At 43.6% G+C, this 13,003-nt stretch overlaps 1 protein-coding gene across 1 annotated transcript in view; it reads right to left on the reverse strand.

Moving 5' to 3' along the window:
* CDHR3 (cadherin related family member 3) overlaps positions 1-7,430 on the reverse strand; it is a 64,722-nt gene extending 57,292 nt beyond the window's left edge. Inside the window, 1 exon segment of the mRNA XM_031665853.1 lies at positions 7,340-7,430. Within this exon segment, the coding sequence (XP_031521713.1) occupies positions 7,340-7,430 (91 nt within the window).
* Positions 7,431-13,003: the final 5,573 nt, after the last annotated feature.

The following is a 13,003-nucleotide window of genomic DNA, read 5'->3' on the forward strand; positions in this document are numbered from 1 at the left end:
GAGACAGACGTTGCCTGAAAATGTCATCTCTCTTGCCAGGACCCTGTAGCTTACAGGAGTTTGTTTTCCTTCTCCGTGTCAGTGATCTAGAGGTCATCTGAGAATTGAGTGTGCATGACTGGAGAACACCAAAATCATGGTAAATCTCTCCACATCCATTAACAATCTCAAGGACAATTTTTGGTTATTATTGGACTCTGCAGGCATCATGCAGAGGGCCAAGCAGTACTTCTTGGTTGGTAAATTAACAATCGTTCCACAGAGGAGAAAACAAGAGGCTCAGGGACAGCATGTGAATTTGCCTTGGGCTGCCTTACAGGCAGGGAATTTTGCAATTTAAGAGAAAGCACATTTCTTCCAGGAAAGCCTTGGTACCATTCTAAGGTGCATGACACTGCAAGACTTTGCCAGTGCAGATAAAAGGAACAAGCTGTGTTCTCACATGCTTCCGTAATGATAGTTACTGTTGTGGGTTGAACAGTGTACCTAAAAGATTCATGTCCACCCAGAACTGAAGAATGACCTTATTTGTCTTTGTTTTTGTTTTTTTGAGACAGTCTCACTCTGCCACCCAGGCTGGCAGATCTCAACTCACTGCAACCTTGCCTCCTGGGTTCAAGTGATTCTTGTGCCTCAGCCTCCCAAGCAGCTGTGATTACAGGTGTGCTCCACCATGCCTGGCTAATTTGTGTATTTTTTTAAAATTAATTAATTTATTATTATTATTATTATACTTTAAGTTCTAGGGTACATGTGCATAACGTGCAGGTTTGTTACATATGTATACTTGTGCCATGTTGGTGTGCTGCACCCATCAACTCATCAGCACCCCTCAACTCGTCATTTACATCAGGTATAACTCCCAATGCAATCCCTCCCCCCTCCCCCCTCCCCATGATAGGCCCCGGTGTGTGATGTTCCCCTTCCCGAGTCCAAGTGATGTCATTGTTCAGTTCCCACCTATGAGTGAGAACATGCGGTGTTTGGTTTTCTGTTCTTGTGATAGTTTGCTAAGAATGATGGTTTCCAGCTGCATCCATGTCCCTACAAAGGACACAAACTCATCCTTTTTTATGGCTGCATAGTATTCCATGGTGTATATGTGCCACATTTTCTTAATCCAGTCTGTCACTGATGGACATTTGGGTTGATTCCAAGTCTTTGCTATTGTGAATAGTGCCACAATAAACATACGTGTGCATGTGTCTTTCTAGCAGCATGATTTATAATCCTTTGGGTATATACCCAGTAATGGGATGGCTGGGTCATATGGTACATCTAGTTCTAGATCCTTGAGGAATCGCCATACTGTTTTCCATAATGGTTGAACTAGTTTACAATCCCACCAACAGTGTAAAAGTGTTCCTATTTCTCCACATCCTCTCCAGCACCTGTTGTTTCCTGACTTTTTAATGATTGCCATTCTAACTGGTGTGAGATGGTATCTCATGGTGGTTTTGATTTGCATTTCTCTGATGGCCAGTGATGATGAGCATTTTTTCATGTGTCTGTTGGCTGTATGAATGTCTTCTTTTGAGAAATGTCTGTTCATAAAAGAGCCCGCATTGCCAAGACAATCCTAAGTCAAAAGAACAAAGCTGGAGGCATCACGCTACCTGACTTTAAACTATACTACAAGGCTACAGTAACCAAAACAGCATGGTACTGGTACCAAAACAGAGATATAGACCAATGGAACAGAGCAGAGTCCTCAGAAATAATACCACACATCTACAGCCATCTGATCTTTGACAAACCTGAGAGAAACAAGAAATGGGGAAAGGATTCCCTATTTAATAAATGGTGCTGGGAAAATTGGCTAGCCATAAGTAGAAAGCTGAAACTGGATCCTTTCCTTACTCCTTATAATTTGTGTATTTTTGAGAGAGATGGGGTTTCACCATGTTGGCCAGGCTGGTCTTGAACTCTTGGCCTCAAGTGATCCACCCGCCTCAGCTTCCAAAACTGCTGGGATTACAGGTGTGAGCCACCATGCCCAGCCAAGAATGATCTTATTTGGAAATAGAGTCTTTGTGGGTGTAATTGGTTGAGAGGCAGTCATACTGGATGAGGGTGGGTCCTAAATCCAGTGGCCAGTGTCCTCATAAGAAGACAGGACATGCACAGAAGGGAAAAGGCCATGATATAATGGAGGCAGAGACTGGAGTGATGCAGCTGCAAGCCCGGAATGGAAAGCAAACGCAGAAGCTAGGAGGTAGGCATGGAGCAGATATTCCCTCAGAGCCCCCAGCAGGAACCACCCCTGCCAACACCTTGATTGGAGACTTTTGGTCTCCTGAGCTGTGAGAGAATAAATTTCTGTTGTTTTCAAGGCACCCAATTTGTGGTAATTTGTTACAGCAGCCCTAGGAAATGAATACAATGATCATTTATCCAATGTTACAAGTAAGTGCAAAATGTAAAATCCTGTATTTCATTTACTCCTCAAACACTCCTCTCAGACAGGTATTAATGTCATCATTTTACAGATGGGGAAACTGAGCTGAAATTCACACAGCAAATGATAAATAACAGAGCCAAGATTTACACAGGTCCCCCTTCCCAGCCAGCCTCCCAATCTTGGCTGCCATCAGACCCTGAGAAGAAAACCCTGAACAAGTAGGAGGCACAGGGTGGGTAGGGACAGTAGAAGATTCTGTTCTGCTGAAAGGTATAAATGTTCTAGGAACAAACAAACCAGGATGTTTTATTTCCGTTGGTGTGTGGTGGGGTGAATGCAGAGGAGTAAATGGAAAAGGAAAAAATTGAAATATAAGCACATTCACTGATACAAGCTTTTATAAATCTAAAGTCATCTTATTTAGTTTAGAGACTAAAATGCATAATGCACAAGTTATTGTCACTCGCAGAATTATCAAGTTTTATGGACAAGGACTGTGCAAGGACTCAGAAATATCAAAACAGCTGAAGTTTAGGGTGATGCGAATATGAATAGATTTTTAAAAATCTTTTACAATTGGCTTTAATATTATAGCATTCTTATGATAAAAACCAGGAAGGAAAGAGTATAATTGAAGTATTTGAGACAAAACTCCCAAAAATAGTTTTTCAAAGTGAGCAAAATAATCTATTGCTTTGATGGGTTGGGTATTTGGGGCATAATTCCCTCCCATTCTCTTTTCTCACGAGTGAAAGTCACCAGGGCAGCTCTCTGAGCTGTTCATGAGAGTGTTCCCTCACTGTTCAGCAAGACAAGCACAGTAGTACAGGAAATGGAAGGTTGGCAGTCTGTCTCATGGGATGCCCACCTTCTCACCCATATTCTTCCCTTGCCCCTTCCAACCCTCCCCAGTGACTCGTGCCCCTCCAGGCAACAAGCAAAGTTAGAACTTGCTGTGTTTTTCTCAATAATAGCCTAGGGTAAGGTAGTGCCTAGCCCAAATGAATAGACCACTTCATTTACCAAGCACCTGCTCAGCTAGCATCATGCTAGGAGATCCTTGACTGCCTGATCCCCTTAATCCCAGCACAATCCTCCAACACAGGTATTGCTGTCACCATTGCGCACATCTGAGATTATACGCTCAGGAAGCGGTCATGGAGGGCCCTGGTTCATGGCATCTGGATCTTGTAGCTGACAGACTACACATACCTACTACAGACAGTCGGTCACTCCATGCCTGTCACATGACCATGCACATAGGATGCATCGTAGTTATTCAGTGACCCTGGGACACTGCAACAACATGGCTGTGGGAGCTGGTAAAAAATTGACCTTCAACCTAGATGTTAGATCTGGATGATGTGATTTGTAAGAGGCTGTTTTTGGAACAACACGAAGAATTGAGCTGCAGTGTGAGCGTGGTGTGAGCTTGGGTAGGAGGGACTTGCTAAGCTCCACTCAGGGCTCTCCACAGCCTCACCCCAAGTGGGGAGTTCACGGTGGCTCCCAACCTTAGTGCATCTCCTTTGGGGAGCTGGGCTGTAGAGAAGCTATACTCCCCAGATATTGCCTGGTGATAGTTCCTGGTTTGCTTTGCTAGAAGTATATCCACTGATTTTCTTGAATTGATCATAACTTTGATAATTCCTGGATCTGAGAGACTAATTCTATGAAAGATCCAGCATTCCAATCCTAGGCTTCTGAATCCAAGGACAGCTCCATGATGTCTCCTTAAATCAGAGTTTTTCATCTTCCTCCTTGAATGGTCATATTTTGAATGGCAGTGAGGGAGATACTTTTGAGAAGTTGATATAGCCAGTGACTCTCAAGCCATTTTTATTGGGAACTGCCTGTCCCATGTATGGCGAAAGCCAGACTGTCCTTGGATATGCCCTTTCTGCCGATATTCTTGCTAGAAACGGTCTTTTTTTCAGGGTAGCCTGTCTTCCCAGGGCAAGGCCATGTGTGCCAGGGTCATGCAAATGAATCCTTAAAACTTTGAGGCAGACGTCCTAGTGACGCTAATTTTTTTTTTTTTTTCCTTTTAAACGGAGTCTCACTCTGTCGCCCAGGCTGGAGTGCAGTGACGCAATCTCGGCTCATGGCAACCTCTGCCTCCCGGGTTCATGTCATTCTCCTGCCTCAGCCTCCTGAGCAGCTGGGACTACAAGCACCTGCCACCACGCCTGGCTAATTTTTTGTATTTTTAGTAGAGACAGGGTTTCACCGTGTTAGCCGGGATGGTCTTGATCTCCTGACCTCGTGATCCTCCTGCCTCGGCCTCCCAAAGTGCTGGGGATACTGATTTTTTTAAAAAAGATAGCAAAGCTGGGTTCTCCTGACCTTAATTCAAAACCCAGTTTCTCCAGCTCTATTGCTATTTGTAAAAGAAGTAGTAGTAGTACTAATAGCAATAACAAGAATAATAAGTGACTAGGGTCCATACCCTAAAAATAGAGTAATTAATAAGATACAATATTCACAAAATGTTAAAGCCATCTGTTATACAGGTAAGCTTAAGCAGTGTATCCAAAGGCACCCATCTGGTCAATGGCAGAGGGAAGATTAGAGGCCAGGTGCCAGCTCTCCCTAAAACACTGCATACTTTCCTTCCATTGCTGGTCTTCCAGGCTTTCTTTGGTGGTCTGAGTGTTAGAGAGCAAGAAGCAGGCTCTAATGGAATTTGACTTACACATGCATCTTAATTAAGAATCGAACTAGAATTGCTTGAAGCATGTACTTTGGAAAAGAAAGAGCATGCAAAAGATTTATTGTCAGCCACGGGGCCCACTGAAACATCTTGCTTGTGGCTGAGATCTGGATGCATGATGTGCTCATTTGTCTCCCTTGAATCACTGCCTCTCCAGAAATGGACCAATGGGGCCTCCCTGGGAGCTTATGTTGGGATAATTAAGGCTTCCACAGTCTCAGAGAGGAGGAAGTTGGCCACCCTAGATCTCTGACACTGAAAGTGGAGATGTGGGTCAAGAATGTGGGGTGATGCCATCTTCTTGGGGTGTAGCTGCTCTAACATAGAGCTCTGCTTTCAATACACAGAGCAGGACTCACTGAGACCATCACTCAATAGCTACCTCTTCATTCTCTCTAGTACCTAATCAAACGGCAGTGAATAAGATCAGTTCTGTGAAAAGAACAAGAGATTTGGAATCAGACTCCTGGCTTCAAGCCTTAGCTTTGCCACTACTTGACTGTGTGACCTTAGGCTGGTCCCTTGACTTCTCTGGGCTGTGGTGCTACATTAACAGTAGCCACTAAACAAGGTCCCATTGCTAAAGAAGACTCATGGGACCCAAATGACAATGCTTACAAATCTACAGTTTTATTACACAAAACGGATACAGCATAGCAACAACATGAAAGTAAGGATACGCACTACAGCTGAAGGCTGCCTTGGCAAGAGATCCACAGAGGCCAGGTGCAGGCTAGGCTCTTACTGTTGTCTTTTCTCTATGGGACGGAAGATCGCATTTTCTTGGATCACGAACCGCCAATGTATGCACAAATGTCTTGGAATTATGGAGTCTTTGCTGGGATTTTCTTTCTGTTTTGCTGTAGGTATATTCTTGTTATATAACTGGCCTCAACAGCAGAACCCACGGAAGGTCCTCATCCACACCAGGTGCAAATAATCCATCTCACTGTTGTCAATAAACAATTCTTACAAGCTGCTACAAACCATTCAGAAACTCCTAGAACCATGTTACAAAGCAACACTATTAATCAGCACGCTTCATGCCTTGACCAGGGGTTAGTGTGATGCAAGAACTTCAGCAGAAAAGTTCAGGCTAATATCAGGCCTATGGAAACTTATTCTTATAGCACAGATACCACATAAGAAAATGCATATGCTCAGCCGGGCACGGTGGCTCACGCCTGTAATCCCAGCACTTTGGGAGTCTGAACCGGGCGGATCACCTGAGGTCAGGAGTTTGAGACTAGCCTGGCCAACATGGTGAAACCCTACCTTACTAAAAATACAAAAATTAGCAGTATGTGGTGGCAGCTGCCTGTAATCCCCACTACTTGGGAGGCTGAGGCAGGAGAATCACTTGAACCGGGAGGTGGAGGTTGTAGTGAGCCCAGATTGTGCCACTGCACTCCAGCCTGGGCAACAGAGCAAGATTCCGTCTCAAGAAGAAAAAAAAAAAAGAGAGAAAGAAAGAGAAGAAAATGCATATGCTCAGTAAACTATAGAGCATTGTCAAATGTTGTTTCAACATATGCAACTTTTTCCTATTTCTTTAACTTCCACAATATATACCCCTTCCTGAATGGGATGTTCGCCCACCCCCTTTTTTGGGGGGAACAAGGGACAATCCAGGTCAAGCAAGATTAACAGAAAAGAGCCCTTTATAAGACATAGAAGAAAAGGTGATCCAATTAGTGATTCTGTATGTTGTATTAGGTTGGTGTAAAAGTAATTGTGGTTTTTACCAAAACTGCGATTAATTTTGTACCAGCTAGGTCATAATTGGCAAGAAACAGATGTGTTTATCTTAGAACATCACTATGGGGTGGGCCTGAGAAAGGCTTGTTTCTTTCAAATCTCTTCCAACTACACAGAGGCGAAAGTGGATGGATTCCAGTGACTGACTGACAGCTTGGGCTGGGGGTAAGGTTGCCATGGGCAAGGAAGAGCTGAGAGAAGGGACTGTCTTTTGTTCTTCTGAGGTGACTGAACAGGAAAGTGACATGATGGAAAAAGTAGAAACCTCTTGCAACATTCTTTGGGTCCTATATATAGGGTTAATTGGCTGATAGAAAGACTTTCTAGAAATGGATTGCATCTTCCAGCCTTTTCATATATGAGAGCATTGAGAAGCATTTACACTTTAATTTCCAAGAATAAGAAACTCAGTCTCAGGCCTTTGATTTCCCAACACTGGCTAGCAGAGAACCCTGGCTAGCAGGTACAGACGATGAGCTGAAGAAAGCTGTGATCGCCTCTTGCCCAGAGCTTGTGGACAAACTCAGTTCGATGGGTTTGATACCTTTTCATGTCCATGCGAATCTTCTAGCTCCCGAGGATCCCTTCTTTCATTAAATACCCTGGCATTTTTCATTTCCAGGAGGGTAATACAAAAGCTGGTTCCTTGGATACTTCTTCAAAACATAGACAGCTTCCGCATGCAGTGGATTTTAAAATACCAAGGGTCCTTCTCTAGGTCCTTCATCTTCTGGGACTCACACGTGATCCTTTGGGACTGATGGAGCCAGAATACTGCTTTGTCTCAACTCTTCGCACTGGGGCAGTTGAGAGTTTTGTCTAGTTTGTATTCTTGTAGAGCCTCCCTTTGTAAGCTGTTGGTGGAATGGGCACTATCGCTTCACAAAGGGAAACTCATCTTCATAGGAGCTGGAAGAGACAGAAGCTAATTTAAATGTCAATATCAAGCAGGAAAAAGATCTAAAGCTCTACATTTGGGGTGTATCAGTAAATGTGGGGAAAAAACCATACCAGACTCAAAAAGTAGGAAAATAAAAACAGCAAACATGTATTGGATACCCTCTAGATATGTGGCACACAGGGACAATGAGCAATAAGATATATGAAATCTGTTATTGCAGGGCTGACATTCTAGTTGAAGAGGCAGAAATGGCCATATAACAGATGAATTACAGTATGATAGCTCATGCTACTTTTGGCTGAGCACTGAATCTGTATCAGGTGCTGGACTGAACTCTTGGCATGCAGTCCATGTGCAGGCAGGAGGAGCTCCAGGGTGCAACAGCAGGAGCACTCCCCAAGAGCTAGGTCAATCCAGGAAGGCTCCATGGCAGGGATGGGACATCAATTGGGCCTTGAAGGAAGCATAGGAGTTAGACCCCATGAAAGGAAAGAGGATACTTTATGTTACTCTATTTATTTATTTATTTATTTATTTATTTATTTATTTATTTGAGATGGAGTCTCGCTCCGTTGCCCAGGCTGGGGTGCAATGATGCAATCTCAGCTCACTGTAACCTCTACCTCCCGGCTTCAAGCGATTCTCCTGCCTCAGCCTCCTGGGTAGCTAGGATTATAGGCACCCACCTTCATGCCCGGCTAATTTTTTACTGTGTGTTACTTTATCTGAGATTATTATAGTGATTCCTGCTTCCAACACCCTGAAGGGGTGCTGATGTGGCTGCCCCGCTAGAATCCTCTGTAGCCCAGGTGTTGGAGTGTGAGGGTAATGACCAGGTTCTCAGACTCACAAAAGAAGATGAGAGAGAAACAGTTTGCGTCACAGCAGCCCTTCCAAAAAATAAGATTTAACCTAAGGGATTCTATTGTGTGTTTTAAATAAGAAATCTCAAGTATTTCTTGCAAACCTTTGTGATCTATCCCTTTCACACTTCTGATAAAGTTCCAAATGATAGTGTTCAGTGTAAGAAATTGGATTCTTCCTAACCTCACTCTTTTCCCAGTGACAATAAAAGTCACCTCGACTCAAATGATTATGGCCCTAAAAGCCCATATTTCTGGGGGAAATCTGAAATGTTTACTTCAAGTGACAGTCTGAACTGCTTATGGCCCACTTCACATTCACAGGTTATCCTGCCTTCTGCTGAGTTGAAAAGCCCAAGATAGAAGCGGGCTCAATATTAGGAAACCCAGTTATTTACTTATCTTATTAGGAGATCGAAGAGGAAAATTAAATGGTCATTTTCATAGATCTTGAAAAAGCGTTTGATTTAAAAATCCATTTTTATTTAGAAATAAGTACTCAAATATTCTTACATTTAGTTTTATTTATTTTATTTTTATTTAGAAATAAACACTCTAATATTCTTATGTTAACAAGAATAAAAGCCACCTCCTTAACATATAAAACATTTCGCTCTCACACCAAAAGTTAACATCATGCTTAATGGGAAACAAGACAGGAATTTATACTCTTGTCATTATTTAATAATGATCAGAATGTCCAGGCCTGGCAGTTAGATAAGAAAAAAATAGGAGCTATAGAAATAGGAGAAGAAGAATATAAATGTTCATTTTTTCAAACATGGAAAATTCATGAGAATCACCTGAAAAACCATGCCAAATAGTAAGATCATCTGTTAATAGATTTCCATACATCATACAATAATCAGTTGAAAGATGTAGGGAAGAAGAGATTCCATTTACAAATGTAAAAAAAGAAAAAGTAAAATAACTAGAAATAACCATAATCAGAATGTGCCAAATCTCTATGAAGGAAACCTCAAAATACTCCTAAGAAAAACAAATGAAGACTCAAACAAGTATCTAGAACCCTGTTCTTGGATTAGGAAAACTCAAGATCATAAATAATACTCACTAACACTTACTAAGCATTTACTATGTACTCAGACACTCTTCTAAGTATTTTACTACATAATTCATCAAAGATGTAAATTATCCCTAAATTAATTTGCAAATTTAACATAATTAAATTCCATACATTATGCATATACTACCTATTCAGAAATAACATTTAATTTTAAAAGCTCAATTTCAATAATCCAAGCTGACATAAAAAAGATCATCTAAGATTCTTGATGCCCTTGAATGAGGAAGAGGGAGTAAAAGGATCACTAGATTGAGTCTTTGGCCCTTCTATCAGAAGGTGCTTTCTTTGTTCAAGAGGAAGACACCCCCTCAGTTGCTCACTTTCCTCACAGGATCGCTTGTTAACCTCAAGTTGCCCTACGAGGCTCCAGAGAAGGGCCAGAATCTTCATAAAGACTCACTTGACATACACACAAAGCTCTGCTACCAACACTATTTTCCCACCCTTAGATCTCAGGAGGACTACCAAATGCAGGCCAGTTAACCCAAGAGGGTTACCACCAACATAGATTAGATTAGGCTCTTTAAGCATCTCTCTTCTCCAGGGCTCCTACCCGGTCCCCCAGGGCCCCCTGGAACTGCATCACCTCATTCATTATTGCAGCTAAGCCTGCAGTTGAACAAGCCTCCCAGGGGCAATTTCCTTTTTGGGGGACATTGTCATACAATGGTATTATGCAGACCAAGTAGGCAAGCAAGGTTCCAAAGCAAAATTGAGTTCCCACCTGACATGGCACCCAGGAGAGCCAGGAGAATGATTGCTTCTTGCATACTTGATGGTCATAACTGTGTGTGCTTCCAGCACATTATCCATAGCCTGAATCCCATCTGCACCCAAAGTTTATTCCAGATGCCACTCAGCTTCTCCTCCTGGTTTTGTTGCCATGTAAGAAATCAAACAGAGGCTTTGATGGTAGCCAAGAGGGACTCCAAACACCACAGGACTGTTTGTTCTTTGATTACCTGCTTCTGTGACTGCATGGTACCCAAGAGACCAACCAGCCAGTCCTGGTCAGCTCAGAGTTCACCTTAAAAGTCCACACTCACCAAGTGCCTCAACCAAGAGCTCCAAAAGAGAAGGCAAAAGAGAAAGCCGAGACACGGAGACGACAGTAAGAGCTGGACATGCTTAGTCCGCCCACAATGGTGTCAGTCGCCCTGCAGCCAGGCTTGTGATCATTCCCAGAAACAGGGCTGGGAAGTGGGAGTTATTCTGCTGTCCTGAATCAATGAGTAGAACTCAGACTTGGGAATTAACTGGCACTTGTTCTAAAGACAAGATCTGAGAGCTGGGATAGACCCTCCTCGAGGCTGACCTGAGGTGGAAGACTCTGTCCTCTGATTCCACCCCTCACCACTGCCCCTCCAGCCCTCGAAGAAGCCTGTGAAGGAAGATTACTGGAGTTGGGAGGCTTCTGCCCACTGGGGAGTGATGCAGGTGTTGCCCTTCACGATGTCTTTCTGTTCCACACAGCCCTGTGCCAGGGCCCAAGATGTGGCATGTGAACAAATGCAGGCGGGTGTCTAGTCTCCACTGAGAAGGAGCAACAGCAGAGCAGACAGAGGATGGCCGAGGACTGGCCTGTCCCCTTGACATGGTGCAGTGAGAGAAGTAGTGTGCACAGTGGAAGGCAGCTGGGCTTGGACCATCTCTCCCGTTCCTCTGCCAGCTAGGGGAGGAGAGCGCAGCAACCCAAGGCTGGGGGCAGGAATGCAGTGAAGAAGGTGGGGAGTTGAGTCAGAACCTCCCAGTCTGGACGAGACCCTACAGGCGCTCTGAAAACTACACATACGCCCCACAAGTGAACCAGCTTTTGGCACCTGCTACATGGAAGTCACCAACGAGGGATAGAGGGAGACAGTGTTGTGGAACCAAACTGGCGTCTGCTCACCCGGTGCAGTAAAACCAGATATCCACACCAACGTTTTTGTGGCAATAGAAAGGAAGGCATTTATTTGCAAGAGTACCAAGCAAGAAACGCTCAGAGAGTGAGGGGTTTGACCCAGGCCACGCCGCCTGCCAGTGTCCCCTGTGTCCCCTGCGTCCCCTGCATCCCAAACCTAAGGTGGCAAGGCTGCCCTTCCCTTCCACCACATCCAAACATTTGACAAGCCCTTTCCAGCCTCCAAGTGCCTCCTGCCAGACCCCTTCCCAGACTTGCTGCTACTGCCCTGGCTTAAGGTCCTTGCCTCTGGCCTGGGCTCTGGCCCACAGCACATCCTACAGAAACTTAGGTTAATTTCGCCAAAGTACAATTTTTGTCATTTACTTTCCTGCTCAAAATAACGGTTCCCTTAAGAAAAGTTGACTTTTCCTGTATAAAGCATGAAGGAAAGGTAGTAAGATTAGGAAAGTTAGTCTATAGTTCTCTGTTTGAAGCACAAAGATGGTAACAAAAAAAAAAAAAAAAAAAATGGAGTTTTGCTGTGTGACCTTAGGCAATTTACCTAACCTTTCAGAATCTCAGTTCCACTCACTTATGTAAATCAGGGAAAATAATACCTGCTACACAGTATCATCTCAAGCAATACACAAGAGAAAGAAGTGAAAGAAACTGGCCCATGCTATGTGTTTTTAAAAATACTTTTTTTTGTTTTTTAGTGTTTTGTTTTGTTTTGTTTTGTTTTTGGAGACAGAATCTCACTCTCACTCTGTCTCCCAGGCTGGAGTGTAGCAGTGTGATCATAGCTCATTACAGCCCCAATCTCCTGGGCTCAAGCAATCCTCCCACCTCAGCCTCTGGAGTAGCTGGGACCACAGGCATGCACCACCACACCAGGCTAATTTTTAAATTTGTTTTGTAGAGAGGAGGTCTCCCTATGTTGCCCAAACTGGTCTCAAACTTCCGGGCTCAAGCGATTCTCCCACCTCGGCCTCCCCAAGTGTTGACATTACAGGAATGTGCCGCACTACTGTTTCCTAATAGGACCCTGGCAAGGGCCGAAACATAGCAGATACTCAATATGCATCGGCCAAATAAAAAGAGAAATAAACAACAGTTGCCAAGCTACTAATTCTCACCTCTCAGTTTTTCCTGACATGTGAGTTACTGTAAATAATCCATTTCATTATGCATAATTAAAGCTGAAGCGATGGCTCAGATTAAGTTATGGAAAACGTCAGAATAATTAAACTTTTGCATTAAAGAAACTCACATCTGTTTAATTTTCAGCCTGACTGCACAGCATTTTTCATGCTGCCCTGTTTTTACCAGGATAGCATGCCTCCCCTTACTTCCCTTCCCTGGTTCTAGGGAGCAAAAGGGTCATCTTTTGGAATT

This window comes from Papio anubis, chromosome 4 (assembly GCF_008728515.1).
Source record: "Papio anubis isolate 15944 chromosome 4, Panubis1.0, whole genome shotgun sequence".
Lineage (NCBI taxonomy): Eukaryota > Metazoa > Chordata > Mammalia > Primates > Cercopithecidae > Papio > Papio anubis.